General features: G+C 41.9%; 2 protein-coding genes across 2 annotated transcripts in view; one reads left to right on the top strand and one right to left on the bottom strand.

Annotated features, from left to right (window-relative positions):
• Positions 1-8,443: 8,443 nt before the first annotated feature.
• On the bottom strand, positions 8,444-13,404 carry LOC146634301 (uncharacterized). Its single transcript, XM_085349882.1, has 5 exons — positions 13,391-13,404; positions 12,727-12,853; positions 9,936-10,043; positions 9,685-9,858; positions 8,444-9,076 (listed from the first exon to the last, which is right to left on the bottom strand). Exons 1-5 carry the CDS (start codon positions 13,402-13,404, stop codon positions 8,444-8,446), a joined length of 1,056 nt encoding a protein of 351 aa, XP_085206008.1.
• Positions 13,405-18,975: 5,571 nt separating this feature from the next.
• The window catches only part of LOC146634286 (NLR family CARD domain-containing protein 3-like), a 612,463-nt gene continuing 605,997 nt past the window's right edge, over positions 18,976-25,441 (top strand). The window contains exons 1-4 of the mRNA XM_085375474.1: positions 18,976-19,094; positions 22,055-22,133; positions 24,575-24,779; positions 24,928-25,163. Coding sequence (XP_085231600.1) covers positions 18,976-19,094; positions 22,055-22,133; positions 24,575-24,779; positions 24,928-25,163 — 639 coding nt within the window. The remainder of the gene's footprint in view (positions 19,095-22,054; positions 22,134-24,574; positions 24,780-24,927; positions 25,164-25,441) is intronic.

Here is a 25,441-nt window from a genome sequence, read left to right as displayed (position 1 = left end):
CTCTGTAATAGAAATGTTCTGTTATTCTCATTTAAAGTGTTTAAGTGCTTATGCATATGCTTAGTTGTGACACTGTTACTGTTCAGTGAAAGTTGCTAAAACTAGATGAACTTACTTCAGCAGTTTGAGAAAACAACTCCCTTTACAGGTGCTGATAAGGCCAAGGGCACAAAACAGCACAACCATTGATGCGTTAGGTTTCATAGCGAGACACGTGAAGTGTGGTAGGATCAGTTTGTAACTTCCTCCCTCTTCCTTGGAAGGCGTAAAGGAGGAGGAGCACGACCTCTGTGGCAGCGCTGACATGACTGAACTGTGATGTTTGATGTGTGTTGGCGCAGTAATAAATAGCTTGATCACAGCTCTTTCTGTGTTGCAGACTTTATTTAAAAAATTCCACGAAACCCCCCCCCACTGTGAACCTGAATTGAATATTCAGAAGACATTTGTTTAAATAGTTCTACAAATCTGAGCTGTTGGTGTGTCCTTGGATTGTGTGGTAATAATATTAGAGCCTGCAATCTTTCTTACTGGATCTCTACTATGAGTCATGTTACCTGAGATTAGTTCTATGTTTACCTGTCAGCCTGGACGAATGTGCTGTGTGAAGAATGTAAATGACATCAGATCTGAACTGCTTACATCTAAGGAGCCTGTTCATATTTAATTGTAATATGAACCAATGATTTTCTGATTGATTGCTGATATATACAGTGGGGCAAAAAAGTATTTAGTCAGCCACCGATTGTCATCATTTTAGGTGGGGGAACTTGCACAGAGGTCAGTAATTTGCACCAGAGGTACACGTCAACTGTGAGAGACAGAATGTGAAAAAAAATCCATGAATCCACATGGTAGGATTTGTAAAGAATTTATTGGTAAATCAGGGTGGAAAATAAGTATTTGGTCAATAACAAAAATACAACTCAATACTTTGTAACATAACCTTTGTTGGCAATAACAGAGGTCAAACGTTTACTATAGGTCTTTACCAGGTTTGCACACACAGTAGCTGGTATTTTGGCCCATTCCTCCATGCAGATCTTCTCGAGAGCAGTGATGTTTTGGGGCTGTCGCCGAGCAACACGGACTTTCAACTCCCGCCACAGATTTTCTATGGGGTTGAGGTCTGGAGACTGGCTAGGCCACTCCAGGACTTTCAAATGCTTCTTACGGAGCCACTCCTTTGTTGCCCGGGCGGTGTGTTTTGGATCGTTGTCATGTTGGAAGACCCAGCCTCGTTTCATCTTCAAAGTTCTCACTGATGGAAGGAGGTTTTGGCTCAAAATCTCACGATACATGGCCCCATTCATTCTGTCCTTAACACGGATCAGTCGTCCTGTCCCCTTGGCAGAAAAACAGCCCCATAGCATGATGTTTCCACCCCCATGCTTCACAGTAGGTATGGTGTTCTTGGGATGCAACTCAGTATTCTTCTTCCTCCAAACACGACGAGTTGAGTTTATACCAAAAAGTTCTACTTTGGTTTCATCTGACCACATGAGATTCTCCCAATCCTCTGCTGTATCATCCATGTGCTCTCTGGCAAACTTCAGACGGGCCTGGACATGCACTGGCTTCAGCAGCGGAACACGTCTGGCACTGCGGGATTTGATTCCCTGCCGTTGTAGTGTGTTACTGATGGTGACCTTTGTTACTTTGGTCCCAGCTCTCTGCAGGTCATTCGCCAGGTCCCCCCGTGTGGTTCTGGGATCTTTGCTCACCGTTCTCATGATCATTTTGACCCCACGGGATGAGATCTTGCGTGGAGCCCCAGATCGAGGGAGATTATCAGTGGTCTTGTATGTCTTCCATTTTCTGATGATTGCTCCCACAGTTGATTTCTTCACACCAAGCTGCTTGCCTATTGTAGATTCACTCTTCCCAGTCTGGTGCAGGTCTACAATACTTTTCCTGGTGTCCTTCGAGAGCTCTTTGGTCTTGGCCATGGCGGAGTTTGGAGTCTGACTGTTTGAGGCTGTGGACAGGTGTCTTTTATACAGATGATGAGTTCAAACAGGTGCCATTCATACAGGTAACGAGTGGGGGACAGAAAAGCTTCTTACAGAAGACGTTACAGGTCTGTGAGAGCCAGAGATTTTCCATGTTTGAGGTGACCAAATACTTATTTTCCACCCTGATTTACGGATAAATTCTTTACAAATCCTACCATGTGGATTCATGGATTTTTTTTTCACATTCTGTCTCTCACAGTTGAAGTGTACCTCTGGTGCAAACTACTGACCTCTGTCATCATTTTAAGTGGGGGAACTTGCACAATCGGTGGCTGACTAAATACTTTTTTGCCCCACTGTGTATATATATATATATATATATATATATATATATATATATATATATATATAAATGGGGTTCTGTCTGACCCAGTGTTCTCCTCCACAGGTTCTCCTCAAGGCTGCGTCCTATCGCCCTTATTATTCACTCTCTATACAAATATGTGTCAGGGCAGACATGAAAACAGGGTCATTATTAAATATGCAGATGACTCTGTTATTGTCAGCTTACTGAAAGAGGGTGAAATTAACCACGGTCCAGTCATTGATGACTTTGTTCAGTGGTGGGAGGAGTCTTATCTCCAGCTGAACATATCTCAAACAAAAGACATGGTTGTTGATTTTAGGAAACAACAAAATGGGCACGGAGTCACTTTAATTAAAGGTCAGAAAATAGAGCAAGTACAATCATATAAATATCTTGGGACCATAATCAATGAAAAACTGAACTTTGATCAAAATTGCAAATCAGTTTGTAAAAAGGGTCACCAGCACCTTTATTGCCTTAGGAAACTTGTTCATTTCCACATTGACCAAAAAATTTTAACTTTGTTTTCTCGTTCTTTTATTGAGTCTGTTTTATCCTTTTGTTTGGTGGCATGGTTTGGTCAGACCTCTGTCACAGAGAAAAACTCTCTAAATCAGATAGTGAGATGGTCCAGTCGTCTGATAGGTGAGCCACAGTCTTGTTTAGCCTCCCTGTACTCTGAGCAGGTACAGAGGATGGCTTTATCAATCCTTAAAAATGGTTCCCATCCTCTAAGGGGTGAATTTCAGCTTCTTCCCTCAGGACGGAGGTTTCTATTTCCGAGATGCAGGACAAAGCGTTATAAAAACAGCTTTGTCCCCGTTGCTGTCACTGAATTAAATAAGAACTGTTTTTGATTCGAAATATTAAAATATGTGTCACAGTGAGTTTTATATATTTACTAGGTATGTGTGTTTTTAAAGGGATGTCAAATGCTGTCATTTTTCTGTAAAGCAAATTTACCTTGCCTTTAGGTATAAATAAAGTTACCTTACCTTACCTTACCTATATATATATATATATATATATATATATATATATATATTTTTTTATTTTTTTTTTTTTATTTTTTTTTTTTTTTACATACATAGTTTTTTGTTGCCTTATGGTTCCAAGCGCTGTCACCAATCTTTGCATTTTGTTATTATCTCATGACACTTGTTTAATCAGCTACCATCTCTCCTGTGGACTTTTTAATGTCTACAGTCTCAGACCAACACAGCCCTGCCCTTCCCATATTAGATTCTTGATGAATGTGTGTTGTTGTTATTCAGCCTGGTTCAATGTGCCCCTTTTTAACTTTGAGCACCCGCCCCTTTAAACCTCTCTGCACAGCCCTGCACTGAACTCACTATCTTCTCCCTCTAACAGCCTCCACATGTTCTCACTGTAATTTCCCCTCATGAATGAATTTATGCTGCACTAATGTGAATGTTTGCAGGGAAATCAAACGCATATCACACGCAGTACTCGAGCTGACTTACCTTTGTTTGAATGACGACTTGTACGCGCTGACTCCACAGATAAGGTACGAAAATATATCAGGCTACGTCTTCAGGGTTTCTACTCCACGGCCGTATTTCATACGGGTCCACATTTCCACTGCACGCTATTTTCTGCAAGTACCGCCGCTTCGCCTCTGGACGCAATCGGTCTCTATACAGTCCATTCTCTTTTGAGCTGCTTTTAAGCATCTTGTAATCGTCGTTCCAACACAGTGTGTTTGTTTTGATTCGTAGACCTCGAAAATGGTGCCGCGCTCCCACAATGCATTGCGGCGTGACGTCAACTCCAAAGCCCTATAGAACATGTTCTTTTTCATTGTCAAAATTATCAGGAATAAAGAAGAAAACTGATTCAAAACCTGTGGAACCTGCCAAAAAACAAGTTTTACTGCAAAGGATTTCTAGATGTGAAGGTTTTGTGGCTTTTTTCAGTTTCTAAAACAAACTCATTTGTACAGAAGGATATGAGGATGTATATGTCCGGTGGTGGGTTTTTTTCTTCTTGATTTAATGTATTCATTTATCTCTTCACTTAATCTTTCTTTATGTTTTTTTTTTTTGATTTGGCATGAGCGATTTCCGGTCCTCACTCCAAGCCAGTTGGTGGCGGTAATGCACCACATGTTCTATCACAGCTGCGTCCGAGAGGACAGGAAACGTCTGTATGCGTCTGCAAACCAGGTAACTACACTCAGCTGAGCCTCTCTGCTAGTCGTTATTAGTTGGAGGGTTTTGCGTCACTTTCTCTCGGCTTGATAAAGGGCTGTATAGAAATCTCTGGTACGTAACACGTAACGTCATTTTTAGGGAGCGTCGCAGAGAAGTGAGGCTGTTTCTTTGTTTTTGTCGAGTTTTGATTGAAGACATGTTTCCAGTCCGTTTTTTACTCGTTTGTTTTTTCATTAATAACTTTACATTATCACAGAGAACAAGAAGGCGCTTTGTTTGTCACATTCACCTTATGTCTGTGAAGGTTCTCAGTCATCCAGGTCATCGTAGTCAAAGGAGCTTGCAAAGAAAAGCGTCTGGACTTCTTTAAGTTACTTGAAGACGTTTCACCTCTCATCCGAGAAGCTTCTTCAGTTCTAAGGTCAAATGGTGGAGAGTCCCAGATATAAACCTAGTGGGAGTATCCCCCCACAGAGGGACAAAAGGACCCCCTGATGATCCTCTAATCACCTGAGCCAAGGTGGGAAACTGGGTGTGTGTCCCAATCAGCCAGAGTTTCGGGTGAGTTCATTGTGAAACCTGGCCCCACCTTATCATGCGAATTCCTGAGGTCAGATGGCCCAGGATGTGAGTGGGCGTTAAGGCGTCTGGGAAGGATCTCAAAACTGGATTATAGATGGCAGAGAGTTGGTGTCGTAAACCCCGCCTCTGTTCAAAGATGGTCGCTCACAGTGGACATAGATGCTTCTTTCACTCCTCTTTCAAACCATCTGTCCTCTCTGTCCAAAATGTGAACATTAGCATCCTCGAAAGAGTGTCCTTTATCCTTAAGATGCAGATGGACTGCTGAGTCTTGTCCTGTGGAGGTGGCTCTTCTATGTTGTGCCATGCGCTTGTGAAGTGGCAGCCACTTGGCAGCCACAGTGATAAATGGCTGAGATGGCTGCAGCTGTACGTGTGAGGTACCTACATATTTCAAGATGAATTTGCAGAGATGTCATGTTTGGTGCTTACAGACATCACACTGCATTTTGTGATTTCGTAGCTATTGTGATATTTTGGAGCTTCCCATGATCACCGTGACAGTCATTCATTTTAACATAACCTTTCTATTCCTTTCAGGGATCCTCATTTTTTTGGTGAGGAAGATCAGCAGCTGTGTCGACAGGCAACAGGTAACGGCATGCTTTTCTGTTAGTACTGTAGACCTTGGTCTGGTGCTCTTTTTTAGTTTAACACAGTATTTTCATTTGCCGAAGTGTAAAAAGCTTGTTCCAGGAGAAACAAACTTTAGTGAGTTCTGCAAAATGATTCCCACCATTGCACACTCTGTCAGCCTCCAGTGTGCCCTTTTTTTGTCCTTTAACTGAAGAAAGTCGGTATCAGAACATATGAGATAAGTGAGATCCTCATTTTGCCTGCTTATTTCAAGATACAACATTTTCACAAACTGCTGTAGGATAACCTTGCTATTTGTCTTTTCCAACACTTCTACATTCATCCATATTTCCTTGTCTGCTTCTTTCCAGGTGAAAAGTACCTGAAATGGGTGAAAGATTTTGTTTCCAAAAACAAAAGCATGTGCGTTCACCTGAAGAAGCCAAGTGGTGCTGACCTGTGGATAGAAGAGCTTGAGAACACCAAATACAACGGGGATGATGATGAAGTTAACGCCTGGGGAAAATTCTACCTTCCCGAGATTGTAAAAATGCAGGTTATTGGTGTGGTAAAGGGCACCTCATGTCCATGTGACGAGCTTGTGCTGATGACGCGTGAGGACAAAAAGCTGTACGGCTATGACGGAGAGGAGCTGCATCTGGTGGCTTCCAGTTTCCTGGAACTATGTGACAAAACGATAGAATATCCAGCATCCAAGCGCTACTACAATGGAGAGGCCTTCAAAGATATGGTGAGAAGTTAGACTGCTAAGAATAAGACTGGGGATGCCTAGTGTTAGAGATCAATCACCTGAGCTTTTCTTTGTATTGTTGTGTGTTCTGTTTAGACTGAGGAGGACTGGAAAAAAGTTAAGATGAGTGATGTGGGGAGGAAACTGCAGGAAGAACATAAAAAGCTGGTAAATGAAACCCAGTCAGCGTTCGTAAGCCTAATATCATAGGTGGGTATTGGAGCTGAGTATCATCACTGATTTCTAGAACCTGTTCAATTCCAATTCACAAGGTCCCAATTAGATTCCATTTAATTCTTACTCAGAGAGTCAGAAACATTATAATTCTGATCATTTATCAGTACTGACACTTGTGAAACTTCATCAGAGGTGTGAGCATCACAGCAGATGCTTTTGTGTCAAAGTAACTGAGGATAAAACACAAAACCATGAAGCAGATTTTCCTGGCCTAGCTTTTTACAGTAGATAACCTTAAAAATATTATTCTGCAGTAGAACAAAAGCAGACGAGAACCACGACTCAACAAATGTACATTGGCTGATGCTGCTGAAGTGATTCAGAGGTTTTAATAAGAGGTTTTAATAGAGACACAGCAGAGCATTTTGCAGTTTCACTTAATTTGAAAAAAATAAATAAAATTTGGTATTGAACAGCAGAAATGAGGCTGTCTTGTCGGAAGTCATTAAAAAAAATGGCTGTAAACAACGGTAGACTGCTTCATAACAAGCAAGCGAATAATGCCAAAAACAGAGATTTGAGATGGGAAACGGTGTTCTTAAAGTACACTGAGAGAGGCAGAGAGCTGTGCTGTGTTGTTTTTCTGTGTGTGTTTTAATGGTGGTGGAAGCAAACCAGCAAAAGTAAGAGGGAATTCATGACAATGTTTATGTCAAGCGAAATGTGTCTTCTTTTGCTGCTGGTTTGGTTAGAGAGAGACAAAACGTGCAGCTTCAGGATCTGAGCAGCTTTCAGCACCAACGGCATCACAGCTCAGACTTGGATTCAGGATTAAGCCCTTTATGTTTGACTGTAGTGATTGTAGCTCTGTCCTTGTTATTAATCGCTTTAGTCAAACACAGCTATTGTTTGCTGGGATGTGTATATCCTTGACAGTTTGTATCTCAGAGTTATCAAAGACACTGTGGATAATCATCAAGAGATTGTTGTCCTCTTAATAATGACCTATTTGATTGTTTGTTTTTTCCTTCTTCTTACAGATTCTGGTATTTGGCCAAAAGAGAGCTTCACAATTCTTGGCTTCACCTGTGGTAGAAAAATGACTAAAGTTATGCAACACTCTCTAAAATTAAAGCTATGCAACGCTTTAACATGAATGGCGAAGGAGTGCATCTCTTTCACTGTCTCTTCCTGTCCTCTTCTCAGTCTTTGTTGTGGCACCTCTGCTATGTGTTATAGAAAGCACTTGGAATCATGTTCAATACAAAAACACCAAACTCGTGGGATTGCCCTAGCAAGCAGTTGGTAAAAACTAATTAAAACTGATATATATCAGCTTCACTTTCTAGCTGCAAAAGCACGTTTCTGCAAAAGCATGCAGTTTCCTGTCAGCACTTTTTGGCACAGAGTGTACTCAGAGTTAGGCCTTTCTTATATAAAGCAATATAATCAGCATATAAACATTTAAGATGATAAATTTAAAGCTCAACAGTAACTGCTATAAATATTATAGCTACACATGTAGTGCTTTTGCTTAAGTAAATTATATTTGGGATCATAATAAGAAAACATGTGTTTTTATTTTCTGTGTACCCTGGGTACAGACCAGTATAAATATGGGATTCTTCCCAATAAATGCTGTCTGATAATGCTTCATATTGCATTAAACACTAGATATGTAAGCAAACAAACAAAAACCCATAGAAGCCAGTTTTAATTATTAAATGTGACAATTACATGGAGATGGAAAGTAAACATGCTTATACACGTCTCTGTGATTACAGAAAATCCACACAGATGCTGTCAGAGCAGAGAATCTTTGATTTATCAGAATGATGAATGCAAATGATTTCATGAAATCTCACTCTTGTTCTGGGTTGTAAAATTCACCTGTCCAGTTAAACCGAATCCTTTGCAACACGGTTCTAAGAACCCTACCAACCTCATCCTCAGCTCTCTGCCTGTTATCCTTTTCAGCTGAGTATTCATCCACATGTGTTTCAACTTCTCTCTCATTTTCAAGCAAATTGCTCAGGCTCTCAGCTTCAGCACAGTTACCATATGGCCACTCTCTGAGGTCTTCTGTGTTCAAGCCAAACAAATTCTTACATGATCTGCAAGGCTTCATTCTGGCACCATCACGGAGACAAAAAGCCTCACACCTGATATTTCCAGGTACTTCAATTGTTCCATCAAAGTAATCTTTCTGGACTGTGTTTGGATAATAGGTCATCACCGCACCAGATACATATTTATGCCATTTGCTAAGACAGGAGGCAGCAATCATAATTTTCCCAGCGTTAGGACCTTTGGTGGACATGGAGACTCCGCAGTACCTTTCTGATTTGTTGGTTTGGGATTTTTGAGAAATGCAGATGGTGGACGAGACGAAAGCTGTTTTTTTATTATTCTCTTCTAAGTCCAAGTCTGTGAGGAGATCTTGCAGACTCTGCTTTATTTGCTCTTCATTCTCTGAGTTATTTTGCAGGACGATCTGAAAACAGTTACAGATCTGGTCAAAGTGTTGCACCTGATTATATAGTTGTTTTTCATAGAAAGTTGATCAACATGTTTGTTTCGCTGCTTGACTTATTTAACTATGCAGGACCATTGGATGCTTTTGGTTTAGACATTTTAAGATAGGGGGTGAAACATGTCACAAAAATCTATTTAATTTTAAATCAATAAGCAAAAATCCATCTTTGTTCTCACTAATTTATAATTAAATTTGCTAATTGACCTTTTTTTTTTCTATTTTGCTATGCCGGGCTGTCAAAACACGCTGAATTTAGAGTCTTTGAGCTGACTTAACAGATCCAGCAGCTACACAGTGACAGCATCATATACGCCTTGAAGACTGTAAGTATCTCCAATAATGAGTCTGTAAGACATTATTTAGAACTAACAAATTCTGAAGCAAGTCTCCAGCTCTCCTGCAGTCTCTGTGTTTGGTGGAGAAGTATAGCTAGAAGCATATGTTGAAGTATAAGGTACAGTATGGATTTTCTTTGGATTTCTCAGTAAAAAAGCACTTTGCATTATACTTTCCTAAAAACTGGAAGTTTGTCAGATTGACTGAAAATGTGAGAAGAGTTATCTTACCATGTCGAGCACACAGGAGAAGGGACTTCGCCTGGGAAGCTGAGTCGAATACAACTTTAAAGGCCTGGGATATCTTCTCATTAAAGAACCCAAAACAAAAGGATTAGGGAAGATTTCTTCTGGAGAAAAGGGGATGTTGTTGATTTTGCCCAGAAACAACATGCTGTGAAGGATCTGTTGAGTGAAAACATATTTGCTTATTGTTAGTAGTGATAAACAGGACTGTCTTAAAAGTGTCAAAGGTAACACACCTCATCCACCAAGTGTTGACTTCCCGGAGTCATGTAAGAGCCCCGAACCATCCTCTTGGTAATCTTGTAGGCATTAGTTTTGAACCTCCTTTGAGAAATTGTTGTCTTCTAAAATGATAATGATCGAGCAGTTAGGGATTTAAAGACACAGGAGATCTGATAACTTTGGCTACAGCAGAGTCTGCAGACATACCTATTTTGCTCTTGGTCGGCCTATTTTAAACATGAGAGAAAACATAGTTAGTGAAATGTTGATAACATACAATGACTATCATTGGTGGCTGAAAAGATGCCAGGTAACAAGTGAAAAGCTGCTACTTACCATCGCCACAGTCTAAGAATGAAACAGGAAACACTGAGCGAGTTGCCTCCATCTTAAAGCTGTTGATCATGTGATTTAAAGGAAAGCCACACCCAGCTCTTTCCTGGAATTTTACTCGACTGTAGAAAACTGCTCCATTTGCCCCGCCCACCCATGATCTTTAATATCTGCCAAAAACAACCTTTTGGTTGTCAGTAACCAGCCGATCGTTTTCGCGATTAAAAAATGACTTTGTGCGGCGGCGTTCCCACCGCGAGCAGAACTCCGGCTCAAAAACCGCTGTTTTTGAACACTTTTATTTACTTAAGCACTTTAATGAGCTTACTTTGAAACAAAGTGCGATTGAATGATTATTGTTATGTGTTGCCTTGAATTCGGCTATGCTGTCTGTTAGACAGCTGTTTTTCTTTATTGTTGTTTTTGTATTGTTTGTAGCGAACGCTACTGGAATGTATAGATTAAGCTACGTAGCCAAGATAATTAATAATTTAACTGTTGTACATTGGTTGATGATGATTTGCATTGTTACATAGGCTTGCAGAAAAATATATTTGTTTACCGGTAAACTGAATCGAACTTGATGTGCTAATGGACGTTTTTCTGACCTACAGGTCAGGTTTTGTTCCCTCCCTTTGAATTGATCTTCTTCATATTGAAGTGGCGAGCCGGTAGGACCATTCTTTGTTTCCCCTCTTTCCCCCACTTAGCCGTCTTTGGATTACGGACATATTTCCCCATTTGTATGAAGCTGGACTCTAAGGAGGAATACCTTAAAAGTGAACTTTAAAAAGAAGAGGACCAAAAAGGACTTTTGCACAGAAAGATCACAGCATTGATTTATTATTTAATTGTGGGCATTTATGTTGTGTGTTGTGTTAATTATTTTGTTCCATTTCCCCTTTCCTCCATTTATTCAATATATTTTTGGTACAAGATATTGCAGTCTTTGGTCTCATCATTCACACCATCTCGGCTCCATAAAGAACTATTTCTTCTGCGCATCAGTCAGTAAACTCATCCATTGAAATAAACTAGTCCTTAAATAACTTTGAGTTACACAGTGGCAAATGTAATAGAGAAAGACACAGGGCCACCTGAAATCTGTCGTCCTATCTGATTCAAAACCAACATGTAGGAGAATCTGGAATCTTTGATTTTGAGTTAAAAATAAAATATGGGTAAAATGCAGAAATGTTTTTACTAACATGTACTAACAGAGACTTGGAGGAGAGAGACCTAATGTTTAATAATCCACATTTCACTGTTTTACTCTTTGGTTCAGATGTGGATACTGTATTGTTCTTTCTTTGTGATTGTTTATGTTTAAGTTGTTTGTTGCTGGTTTTTAGTTTGTTTTTTGTCTGTTTGGGAGCTGACACAGTCTCTATGGAGATGGGTTTTTGGGGGGTAGCAGGAGGAGAGAAGCTGCAGAGAGGCGTGTAAGACTGCAACTCTGCTTCCTGGTCCCAACTCTGGATAGTCATATTTTGGGGGGTTTAATAAACTACTACTGCATGATGTAAAGCTGAAGTATGACACAGCTTTATGAACCTCCTGTTATCCTGGTAGACGAGTACAGCAATAAATCTTTTACTTGAACATCTTCTGGCTCCAATAAGCTTTGAAATGTGACCATGAAGTTAGAGACACACTGACTGAAACCCACAGCTGTGACTGTGGATCACATCCACACACAGTGTAGCTGCTGTCTCTGTGTGAGGTCTGTGTATATATGTATATATTTATGCTTATATTCATGTTCTCTTATTCCCCTTTATTTGATATCCTAATTCTGTGCTGTGTAAAAGTTTGTCGGTGTTCTGCTGCTACAAACTGGATTTCCTGGAGGATAAACATGAGGGATTCATAAAGTTCTATCTCTCTGTTAAAATCCCCCAAAATAAATGAAATGTGAATTTCAGGCAGACGTGTTTTTAAAAGAGTCTCTTTAATGGAAAAATGTGTTTTTAAAACCAGCCAATAGGAGCGTCTGTGGATATCAGCTGAGGCTGAACTCAGGAACACCATCACATATAAATACACAGAATTAAATCACTAGATAAAAGACGTCATTAAATAAGGATCAAATCAACATGTCAGAGGTCAAAGGTCAGTCAGAAGAGGTGTGGTTAAACACTGGCAGTGCAGCGACCTAATGCAGTTTGGTTACCGCCACGGGAAAAGCCCCGCCCCCTCTGAGCCTCCGCTGTGTCCTCAGCACATCCAGGAGCAGCAGGTCAGAGGGGGCGGGGCCATGTCAGGACTTATTTTAAGTAAAATTTAAAGTGGAGCGACGGCAGGAGTCACACAGCAGTAACCAGCTCTGTCTGCCAGGGTCAAAGGTCAAACAAGTCCTGCAGCTGACCCACACACAGACTTACACTGATCCACAGAGAGTGATGAATCCACACATCACTCGGCTGGAGGAAGCTGGGTTTCCACACCGTCCAATCAGAAACCAGTGTTGACGCTGAGACCCGTCTCTGTAACAGGAAGTCCATGAACAGGCAGACCCTCTGCAGCAGGCTGACCTGTGACCTCTGAGACAGAGGGAGGAGTTTGTGTCAGCAGGGGGCGCTGCAGCATCGCCTGAGAGCTTTAAGAACAACAGCAATAAACAGGAAGTGAAAGTCACACTTCTGTTGGTGTGCGTTATCAGCAGACCCCACCCTCTGCAGGAAGCTGAGATAAGAAGCAGCCAATCACAGAGCAGAGAGCATGTGACTTCCTGTTCCTGCTGTTACTGTGACAACAGCTCCTGGGACAGAGAGCAGCTTTCTAAAGAGGAAAGATGTTGCTGTCACCCCCGGGTGTCATGTGACCCGCCTGATGTACCGATTTAAGACTGTAAGAACAATAATAACAACATGTTTTAGTCAGGTGATCCATGCAGAGCAGATCCATGTGACCAAACACAGCTGGATCACATGTTTCCTCTCCTGGAAACAGAAAGCCTTCATGTATAAAGGCTCATGTACCCACTGAGCCCTGCTCTCAGATCTGTGAGGCTTTAACAAACAACAGTTTAAAGTCATGTTTAGCATCTTCTGTCAGTGTGGAAGGTCACACACTTTCCTGAGTGTTGAACCCTGAACTACTAGCTGTTCATGTCAGCCTGGACATAAATACAGACCTGCCTGCTGTCATAGACCCCAGCACTCACATGTTACTTATAAGTGACTCATATGTATGCATGTATATATTGTGTATATTGTGCTATTTCTTACTTAGTGTGTTGTGTCTTTGTTCCTGTTTGTGCTGCAGCACTGTAACCTAAATAATTTCCCCTGGGGATCAAAAAAGTATTCTGATTGTGATTAAATGAAAGCAGTCAGAGCAGAGGACGGTGATGTAAGGAATGGGATTTTAATCAGCCAGTCTCCTTTAACTCTCAGCATCACAAAGTAATGTGGTAACATCTGGACTGATGTGTTTACTGTCAGCTAGTTTAAATGCTGTAGGCTGCAGCCGCTGCTCTAACACTATAACTGTAACAGGGCTCAGTGCTGCTTCTAACAGTCTGAGCTGCTTCAGGCTTTATTTGTGAGGAGCACAGCAGCTTACAAACACGTGGCTGGGCCTGGACCCAAAGGAGTGTTTGTTAAAGCCTGCAGTGAATCCAGCAGCAGAATGATGGAAATGCAACACAGCAATGATGAAGAGGAGCAGCATTACAGCCAAAGTCCAGTTCATACAGTTAGGTCCATAAATCAAATAAGGGAAAATAAAATGTTGTTGGATGCACCTGTCTGCACCCTTAATGCTCTCTGGTCGCTATGGTAACGCGTAAACATTTCTTTCAAAATAAGACACACGACTACAACACGGGAAAAGACCCAGGGAAACGAAGTTAACGATAAAAACCCTGAAAACCATTGTTGGATTTATATTTTATCATTGTCATTGTTATTGGGGAATATCTAACCATATATGCTCAGAGGTGTAGAACCAATTGTGTAATGATAGTAGTCTTTAAAGACTTTGTGTGACTCCAGAGTGTTCTGGCATTCACACCCACGTCCTGGGATCATGGGAGAGGTGCTACCTTCTTATTGTTTTGTGGTAGGATGTCTGTTTTAGTCTAAGTGCCTTTTGTTTAGATGAACTGCTGGACTTCCAGACCAGCAGGTTTAGGGAAGTCGTTTATGGGGTCACACACACACACACACACACACACACACACACACACACACACACACACACACACACACACACACACACACACCTACATAACATACAGACTGGTACCTTTGTTCACGTGTATGTTAATGAACCTATGTATATTCATGTAACCTCAATAAAAGAGCAGTGTTACGAGGGAACGGACGAGAGCAACTGTGGTCAAGCGAAGGAACGGCATTGGTCCAGGTCTCTCCCGTGCACGAGAAACATAAAGAACTACTCGTGTCTTGGGTGAACCCATTGTGAGATCTAGCCCCACGCTATCATGTGATTTCCTGTGATCAAATGTCCCAGGATGTGAGTGGGCATTAAGACGTCCATGTCCCTCTTCAAGCAACTTAAAGAAGTCCAGACGCTTTTCTTTCCAAGCTCCTTCGACAACATCATTCATAGAACAGCTTCCAGCTTCTTTTGCTCGGCTACAGTTTGGATGGATTTGCATTTAAAGATGCAACAAGACTAAAATGGTTAGGGTCAGGAGGTCAAAGGTCAGAGCTCCTGTGGGTCTGAGGGCGGCCTCACGCTGGAGAAGGATGAAGGAGTCTGACCTGAGCCAGTGTTTGACATGAACACATCAGCACTGCTGTCAGTGAGCCTAACGACAGCCGTTAGCATCATTTCAGTGTTTCAGTCATAAAAACACTTCCTGTCTCTGTGGTGGTTACAGTGACATCATGCAGTTTGTGCTTTGACCTCCAGAGGGCGACAAATCAGCACAGACAGAGAGCTCCATTCAAACTTTGCTGCCATCAGGAATAATGCTTCAAATATAATCATCAGTGTTTGAGCAGTTATGATATCAGGGACAATCTAGACATGTGTGACAATACTGAACATGTCACATGACACACCTCAAACATCATGTGATCCACTCTCAGTCTGCACTTTCATTCATGACTTCAACAGGTTGAAACGAGCTTTGAAGAAACATTCAGTGAAATAAATCTTTCATGGATTCATGTGAGCAGCAGATGAACTTTGTACCAACAACATCTTCAATAACAGAGTCTGAATGAAGCTCAGGTGTTGATGCTGCTCACTGATTGGACGCTTGCTTTCAGCTCTGCTCTCAGTCTTTACTGCACAGGTGAAGGTAGAAAGTGTGACTGGATCTATAGACTGGAAACAGAGAAACATGCTGAACATTTGAAGCTTTGCAGCAGAAATGTTCATGTTACAAATACAGCAGAGCTGATCTGGGATCAGTGTGTTCACACCTGCAGCTACAACAAGGTTTCATGTCTCCACACGTCAGCATGTGAACTTTACTCTGACTCAGTCTGAGCAGTCAGACGGCATATTTTTAAAGTTAACACATCAGCACACACAGAGCTGAGCCCCTCCCACCTGTGCTGAGTTTCAGGTGGAGCCCCGCCTCCTTCCAGGAAGCAGCTCACCTGTGTGTCCGTGTTTAGTGTCCAGGTGTGGAGTGGAGCTTGTTGTTGGTGTGAAGAAACTGTAAGTTTGCTTTGTTTCCTCCTTTAACAGTTTGTCTTTAGGAACTTTACTGTTTGTTCAGCTCGTGTTTGATTTCTTCACACAACAAACTGTGTGTGTTTGTATTTCCGGTCTCTCCATTAAAGTCAGTGTGTAATGTTTCCTGGCTAACATCAGCTGTGTGCAGCTTAGTTCAGCACAAATCTGCCGCTCCATAGTTCACGGTAACGGACTCACAGCTGGACCAACGAGGCCGAGTGTGTCCGCCACTCTGAGCTACGTTCGTGTTTGTGTACTTGTAGTTTGTACTTTGAGTTCACTCAGAGCCCACAGAGGACGCAGCGTACGTGATGACGTCACAGCCCTTTACCTCCTTTACTGTCACTGTGATTAATATTTACACACGAGACACCTGCAGAGCTCTGACGCTAAGCTAGCACACAGCATGCTAACGCTAAGCTAACGCTAAGCTAACGCTAAGCTAGCCAAGAACCCAGAGTGAGTTAAAGCTGAGTAAACACTGACCCCAGACCAGCACCGTGATAAAGTGAGCTGCTGCTGCTGAACTTGAACAGGTAACAAAGTGATGAGCAGTCAGGCTGCAGGTTTCTACCTGTTCATGTTTCTACAGTAGAATCACTTTGAAGTGTCTTTGTGCTGTTTCATCTTTGATTTGTGTTCATAAACTAGAGCTGGGCGATAGAACGATAACGATATGTATCGCGATATAACTTTTACTCGATAGAGAAATTAAGCTATCGCGATAGACCTCGCCGCTCTTGTCCTCAAAAAAAAAAAAAAAAAAAAAAAGGTCAGCCAATCCAAATTAAGTAGCGCAGAGCCGAACCAATCACAGCCGCAGCGTCACGTCGCGTGACTTGTTACCGTATAGCACAAGTGCCAAGCCACACGTGTGTTTGTTTGGGAAGCAGCCAGCGGGTAATGGAGGAAATGAGTGTGCCGACTAGAAAAATCAACCGAGCGTGACCGAAGAGAAAACAGATGATGGTTCCAATGCCGGAGAGATTGTCGAACAGAAGAGCCATAGAAGCTCCGTAGTGTGAAGGTATTTCGGCTATAAGTCTGACAAAAAACAGTAGCGTGCACTGTAAATTGTGCCGAAAGCAAGTCTGGAAATACAATAAACTGGTGCATGCGTCACACTGTGCGCCACGTTATTGTTTCGGTGCAATGAATTTCTACAATACTGTTAATTCTACTCTCTGCAGTGTTTAAATGCTTACATATACACACAGTTACTGTCCGTCCACACATACGACTCGGTTCTGCTTCTATGCCCCAGCTTTGTTTACTTTTTCCCACCGAGGCTTCTAGACTTCTGATTGGCCAACATTTCTGCACGGTTAGGAATCTAGCTCCACCTGCTGCTTTGGCATGTTCATAGCAGCGTTTTCCTTCATTTCTGCCTTTATGTGTGGACGGGATTATTTTTTAAAACGAAAACGGAAAATCTCCGTTTTCAAAAACACCCGTGTACGTGTGGACGTAGCCTCAGTCTCTGACTGGAAGCGCTAATTCGTCATTCGGCTTTTGTCAGACTAAAGTAACTGTTAAAACTGTTTGAAAAGCTCAGCTATACAACAAGGAGAGATTGAGAATTTCCTTTTAGTTCTCAGTTTATTTGATACTGACAAAAGTTAGTCAGTTTTGTCTGTTCTTCTGTAAAACAAACTAAGATTTATTTTTAGAATTAATATTTTGTTTCTAAGTGGAATCGACAATTTAGTCTGTTTCGTTTGTTCTATTTTGAAACTTAAACGCTTTAGCGGCTGCCTTTTGTGTAGTTTGCAATATTTGCCTTTATTTATCTGAAAAAGTCTCATGTTCCTTAAGTACATCTACCCTGTTGAACTTATTATGGGAAATAAATATTTAAATAAAAACAAGCTGCTGATTATTTCACATTTTACTTGTGAGCAACGGCACATTTAAATCTTACAAATATAGTTATTTGGCTGATATCGTGATAGATATCGTTATCGCCTGAAATGAAAAAAACATATCGTGATATGAAAAAATCTCATATCGCCCAGCTCTATCATAAACACTCAGAGAAACATCACGTGACCTCATCAGGATCTGTGTTGGTGTGTGGGGCTGTACCTCAGCTTTATGTTGTTACATGCTCATTTGTTCATTTTACACAGTAACATCAAAGTAATGTTATGAGGAGTAATGAAGTAACGTACTCCATTACTTTTAATCAAAGTGTTCTGTGTAATATGTGTAATAATGACTGTTTTGAGTAATGACCAACACTGATCACAACAAAGAGGAAATGCCTCCAACATGCACAAACATTTGAGCCACAACATGCAGTTAATGTGCACAAATGTCTTTGATATGCTGCTCAGTGATGGTGGTGACTGTCAGAGCAGAGCTACTGAGAATCAATAAGTAATATCAATGATGGGATCAGAATCACTAAATTCTTCTCATCCCTGTCAGTATCATACATGTGCTGTATAATGTGATAAATGTAGAGGTGCTGGCTGTTCTCTCACTCTGCTGTTTAGCTGTAAAGGACGCCTCCCTGCCTTTGTCTCATTCATGACCTTTAATAGTCTCTTCTAACATGCAGAGATCTGTATGATCTGTTTCATAGAGTCTAACCAGCCTGTACAGGTAACAACAACAGTCACTGCATCACTGACACACAAACGTCATCTCTGTCAATAACAACATTCATACATGGAATAAAAACACATCAGTGGATCATTGCTGGAGCTGATGTTTGTGCTCCTGGTGCAAAGGCTCTCAGTTTCCTCCTTGAAATAACATCAGTGGTGGGTCAGCGACATGCTTTCTTTCCCTCTCAGGTTTAAATATCTGGGACTCTCCACCGTTTGGTTTTAGAGCTGAAGAAGCTTCTCAGATGAAACGTCTTCCAGAAACTTAAAGACGTCTCTTTTCTCTCCAAGCTCCTTAGATCACATGACCTGGATGACTGAACCTACAGACATATTGACCTGGTTTCATGGTCACATGACAGGTCAGAGGTCAGCGACTGTAACTCAGTTCCTCCTGTTAATGTGAACTCACTGAGTGTTTGTGGTTTACCTCTCAGACTGACTGAAGATGATGATGGAGGAAGAGGAGGACAGAGCAGAGTCTGCAGGGTCCAGCTGTCCGTCTGTGAGGAGTGACCGGTCCAAAGGTCATAATCCAAACTTCAGTGGTGAACCTGGAGCAACGAGGTCAGAGAGCTGAACTCACTGAGTAACAGAAATAATTCTGCACTGACATTATAATCAGTGTTGACTCTGGTTGATTGTCTGACTGTGTTTGTGAGCTGAGAGGAAATGAAAATGAGATTGTAACAAAAATCAGTTTTGTCCAGTTTTCCTGTAAAAAGCTGAACTCTAATCTAAGAGGATGTTACTGACAGGAAACAGCTGCATTATCTGCAGTCTGTGTGATCACAGCTGCTTCAATCATGTTTGTGTCTGCAGAGGTCAGAGGTCACAGTCTGCAGGGTCCAGCTGTCCGTCTGTGAGGAGTGACCGGTCCAAAGGTGACGTTCCAGCCTTCAGTGGTGAACCTGGAGCAACGAGGTCAGAGAGCTGTGATGACTCCTTTACATGTTTGTGTTTCCTGGATAAATATGACCTGAAACATCCTCAGATTGTTACAAAGATTCATTAAAAAGAAAACAATGAAAGAGAAAAGATCCAAATGTTCGACTTGGTCATTTGCTGTTTGAGGACAGTGATGCTCATACAGTGGGGCAAAAAAGTATTTAGTCAGCCACCGATTGTGCAAGTTCCCCCACCTAAAATGATGACAGAGGTCAGTAATTTGCACCAGAGGTACACGTCAACTGTGAGAGACAGAATGTGAAAAAAAAAAAAAATCCATGAATCCACATGGTAGGATTTGTAAAGAATTTATTCGTAAATCAGGGTGGAAAATAAGTATTTGGTCAATAACAAAAATACAACTCAATACTTTGTAACATAACCTTTGTTGGCAATAACAGAGGTCAAACGTTTACTATAGGTCTTTACCAGGTTTGCACACACAGTAGCTGGTATTTTGGCCCATTCCTCCATGCAGATCTTCTCGAGAGCAGTGATGTTTTGGGGCTGTCGCCGAGCAACACGGACTTTCAACTCCCGCCACAGATTTTCTATGGGGTTGAGGTCTGGAGACTGGCTAGGCCACTCCAGGACTTTCAAATGCTTCTTACGGAGCCACTCCTTTGTTGCCCGGGCGGTGTGTTTTGGATCATCATCATGTTGGAAGACCCAGCCTCGTTTCATCTTCAAAGTTCTCACTGATGGAAGGAGGTTTTGGCTCAAAATCTCACGATACATGGCCCCATTCATTCTGTCCTTAACACGGATCAGTCGTCCTGTCCCCTTGGCAGAAAAACAGCCCCATAGCATGATGTTTCCACCCCCATGCTTCACAGTAGGTATGGTGTTCTTGGGATGCAACTCAGTATTCTTCTTCCTCCAAACACGACGAGTTGAGTTTATACCAAAAAGTTCTACTTTGGTTTCATCTGACCACATGACATTCTCCCAATCCTCTGCTGTATCATCCATGTGCTCTCTGGCAAACTTCAGACGGGCCTGGACATGCACTGGCTTCAGCAGCGGAACACGTCTGGCACTGCGGGATTTGATTCCCTGCCGTTGTAGTGTGTTACTGATGGTGACCTTTGTTACTTTGGTCCCAGCTCTCTGCAGGTCATTCACCAGGTCCCCCCGTGTGGTTCTGGGATCTTTGCTCACCGTTCTCATGATCATTTTGACCCCACGGGATGAGATCTTGCGTGGAGCCCCAGATCGAGGGAGATTATCAGTGGTCTTGTATGTCTTCCATTTTCTGATGATTGCTCCCACAGTTGATTTTTCCACACCAAGCTGCTTGCCTATTGTAGATTCACTCTTCCCAGTCTGGTGCAGGTCTACAATACTTTTCCTGGTGACCTTCGAAAGCTCGTTGGTCTTGGCCATGGCGGAGTTTGGAGTCTGACTGTTTGAGGCTGTGGACAGGTGTCTTTTATACAGATGATGAGTTCAAACAGGTGCCATTCATACAGGTAACGAGTGGGGGACAGAAAAGCTTCTTACAGAAGTCGTTACAGGTCTGTGAGAGCCAGAGATTTTCCTTGTTTGAGGTGACCAAATACTTATTTTCCACCCTGATTTACGAATAAATTCTTTACAAATCCTACCATGTGGATTCATGGATTTTTTTTCCACATTCTGTCTCTCACAGTTGAAGTGTACCTCTGGTGCAAATTACTGACCTCTGTCATCATTTTAAGTGGGGGAACTTGCACAATCGGTGGCTGACTAAATACTTTTTTGCCCCACTGTATCTGTGGGGAAAGTGTGACCTGAGTGGGTTCATGTTTGTCTTTAAAGAACAGAGCTGCTCTGATTCTCTTTGTGTCTGATCTGTTAAACAGTCTGAGAGGTCACACAGAGACCCAGCAGCTAAAGCCTGGATCATACTGGCTGCTGTTACTCCATCAGGACAACACTGAACCACAGTGGTGTGGATGTAGTGGATAAATCCCACCATACTGATGCTCAGAGTTAACCACAGGGAACAAAACCAGATGTTACCTTCAGATTGTGACCTTTGGAGTGGACGATGCAGATTTCAATAGAGAATAAATGTTGTTGTTTTTCAGCTGTGAAGAAAGAATCTAATTTTCTGAACTTAAGAATTTATGATGCTGGAAACAACATGGAGACTATAACACAACATTTCCACTGTGTTCATAGAATGAATGTAAAACTGTCAGACATTCATTAAATATGCAAAATGTCTACAGAAGCATCAGAGGGTCAGACGTGAAGCACTCAGTGATTTTGATCAAATGACTCATCAGTTATTGATCTGTACTACACTGATCTACCACGTTAGTAAAGCTGGTGTTCTGGTGGTGGAGGGAGACTCGGATCATGTTCTGGTTTTGGAGCAGTGATCTGCTGATGGTTCAGTTTGATGAGCTTCTTCAAAATCATCCCTGACATCACCACTGAAAGGACGTCCATGAAAACAGACTGAAAATTACTGATATGTTCACAATCTGAGAGTTTAAAACTTGACAGACTTGATTCAGATGAAGTTATTTGAGCAGAAACTCCTGGATCTTTATCCTGTGTTGATCTAATCCTTCATGGTTCCTCCACAGAGTGGACCAGCAGAGCTCAGAGGTTCCCAGTGGTCAGTCTGCCCAGCAGCATCAAACACAGCTGGACTCCATATTTATGGTCTGTACATGTACAACAACTACTTTAATATTAATAATGATGCATTTATTTATAGGTCACTTTCAGAACACCAAGGACTTTGAAACAAACTTTGAAATCAGACGGTGCAAATGTGATCACAGGGAAACGTTTTAAACATCGAGGCTTTAAACAGAAACCAAAGTGAAACAGTTTGTAGTCGAGATCAGTGGGGATGAAGCTGAATAACTGTTTCTTCAATATCTTTGAGCAATAAATGACAAATATGATGGAAATTAGCAGCATTAGCACTTAATAATGATGTTAGTCGACACTCGGCTGTATTGAGACGACCACATTAGGTGGTCCTCAACTGTAATGGAAACCAGTGGATCCAGTCCAGTCGTGGCGACCTGTGGTGAGTCGATCTGAGCAGCTACTAATGGAAACAGGGCCATAGATGTGTTTGTGCTTAATAACAGTGAATCACATGAGTTTTACATTACAGTTAAAATCTCATGTTGTTTGTTAAAGTGTCCAGTTCAGGGTGTGTTACTAAAACACTTTCCAAAGACCCAGCCCCCATAAAAAGCAGCCAAACAGCTTCTAAGAGTTACACACCCACACATATCTATCAGGTTAACTCTGGTCTAACACACTTGGATTTAGCTTGAAGAATGTTCCTGTACGAGGACTGAAAATGATTTAATAAGCAGCTAATGTCCAAAGAACAACTTTGACACACCTTCATAAAACCTGTAGAGCAAAGAAAAACCAGCTGAAAGTCTGGCTGCTCTTATGAAAAGTACAGAGAAATTATGGGTCGCTCAACACTTGTGCACAATATAGGAGTTTAAATAAATCAAAAGAATAACTCAAAGTCCTACAATCATACTGATAAAGTCATCTACAGCTAACTATCCAAGTGGATTTGTTTAAGACAGCTCCATCTGCTGGTGGCCCTCTGCAGGTGCATGAAAGGGGCGTGTTTATATTGAAAGTAGTAGAGAAAGTAAACCCCACGGGAAGGAGGAGGACTCTCAGCAGCTTCCAGCTCATATTCAGACATTTGACTTCTCACTGAAAGCAGCAAGTTTGAGTGTCTGTACCTTAGTTAGAAGAGATAACATGGTCATAGTAATTAGAGTTGATTGAGCAATGCTGTCCTTGTAATGTAGTTTATGATTTTTATGGACAAGTCCAGTTTTTCTGTAGAGCCTCTCAAGTTGGTGACAGCAGCAGTGGAAGTTCACGTGTAAACCAGAGCAGCAAATCAGGTCCAAATGTGTTGTTCACAGTGAGTGGGATCATCATTGGCTGCTATGTTAACCTCCTGCAGCAGGATGTCTTTGGTCAGAGAATGGATAGATCACTAAGTCATTGTTGAGTTTAGGGAGACAGTAGACAGTTGGAGGAGGTTCAGCCAGTTGACACACAGTAGATAAAATAACTGAAGGCAGGAGCAGACACCTGTATGACTTTCCACCTCTCACATAGATTATTTCCCTGGGCAGCGCCACAGGGCTGGTAGATGTAAACAAAGCTGGAGGAGAGGATTGATTCATCTGAGAAAAGTCACAGAGTTGTGTCTTGATGCTCAATCATCCAGGTACGTAAATCCCAAAAAGCTTGATTCTGTTCATCTGGATGTTTTCAGTGGGAGAAACGTTTCATCATCATCAGGTGACTTCTTCAGTCTCAGCTGACTGCAGGTTTCAATCTTATAAACAGGACATTTGTATGACTGAAACCAGCCCACTGAAGGAACAATGGGCTGGGAGGTCAGTTCATTGATCATTGGTACGCATATTGTCAGCACCATTGATCAATGGTTGTTGATCAATGGTCATGAGTCCAGTTCACAGAGAGCTGGGGAATGGCTGCAATCACAGCATGTAAGATGGTGACAAATGTACCCTTAGGCCCCTCCTCCATTCAGAGATGGTCTTTCCTTTTCACATAAATGGCCTCCTTGACTCCGCCCTCAAACCAGCGTTCACATTTACTCAGGACCTTCTTGATGTGAAGTTCTTCTGCTTCGCTGGCTGCTGTGTCTGTGGGGATGGTGTTTGTTCTGTGTTGTAGTGTCCTGATGACGCCCAGTTTGTGCCCCAGTGGATGATGAGAGTCAAACCTTAAATACTGATCTGTATGTGTAAACAGAGTGAACCTTTAAGACCAGTTGTCTGTACGATCAACTCAGTCACCTGAAACATCTCCAAGTTTCTGGCTTTGATCATCAACCTGTTGGTAGTTCAGCTCTGAACACCAGTGAAATGTTTCTCCCACTGAAATCGCTGCATTCATATGAACAGCATCAACGTTTTCATGGAGTTGTGGACAAAGTCTCAGTTAATCAGATAAAGTCAAACCTATAATTGGTAAAGAGTTCGTGGATGATATGCCCCTTGATGGTAAAGAAGTGGATGTTGTGTGGACTAAAGTTCAGAGTGGTGGCTCATTCATAAAGTATTCTGTTCCAGCTGCTGGAGGACAACATCATCACTTTTGTGAAGAACGAGCTGAAGAAGATCCAGAAGGCTCTGAATCCAAATAAGCCCCAGTGCTTGGAGTTTCAGAGGGAGGATGATGAGCAGAGGAGAAACAGCAGAGAGGCATTTGTGAAGATCACAGTGGACTTCCTGAGGAGAATGAAGCAGGAGGAGCTGGCTGACCGTCTGCAGAGACGTAAGAGGATTTATCTAAAGATTTAAGCTGCTGGATAAATGAGACACTTGTGACACCAGTGTGTTCAGTCATTTCTCAGTGGGTCAGAAATTGTCATCAGCATTTTGTAAAATATGATTGTTAAAGTTGTATTATTATTATTATTCAGAACTTCCAGCTGCAGTTTGTCACCGTAACCTTAAGTCTAAGCTGAAGAAGAAGTTCCAGTGTGTGTTTGAGGGGATCGCTAAAGCAGGAAACCCAACCCTCCTGAATCAGATCTACACAGAGCTCTACATCACAGAGGGAGGGACTGCAGAGGTCAATGAGGAACATGAGGTCAGACAGATTGAAACAGCATCCAGGAAACCACACAGACCAGAAACAACCATCAGACAAGAAGACATCTTTAAACCAATCAGAACAGTGCTGACAAAGGGAGTGGCTGGCATTGGGAAAACAGTCTTAACACAGAAATACAGCCTGGACTGGGCTGAAGACAAAGCCAACCAGGACATCCAGTTCATATTTCCATTCACTTTCAGAGAGCTGAATGTGCTGAAAGAGGAAAAGTTCAGCTTGGTGGGACTTGTTCATCACTTCTTTACTGAAACCAAAGAAGCAGGAATCTGCAGCTTTGAAGACTTCCAGGTTGTGTTCATCTTTGATGGTCTGGATGAGTG

Source organism: Diplotaxodon limnothrissa, linkage group LG3 (assembly GCF_057381915.1).
Source record: "Diplotaxodon limnothrissa isolate DT_005_m linkage group LG3, D_limnothrissa_male_GT1.1, whole genome shotgun sequence".
Taxonomy (NCBI): Eukaryota; Metazoa; Chordata; class Actinopteri; order Cichliformes; family Cichlidae; genus Diplotaxodon; species Diplotaxodon limnothrissa.
The sequence above is the reverse complement of the archived record's forward strand: the minus strand, read 5'-3'. Positions and strand labels throughout refer to the sequence as shown.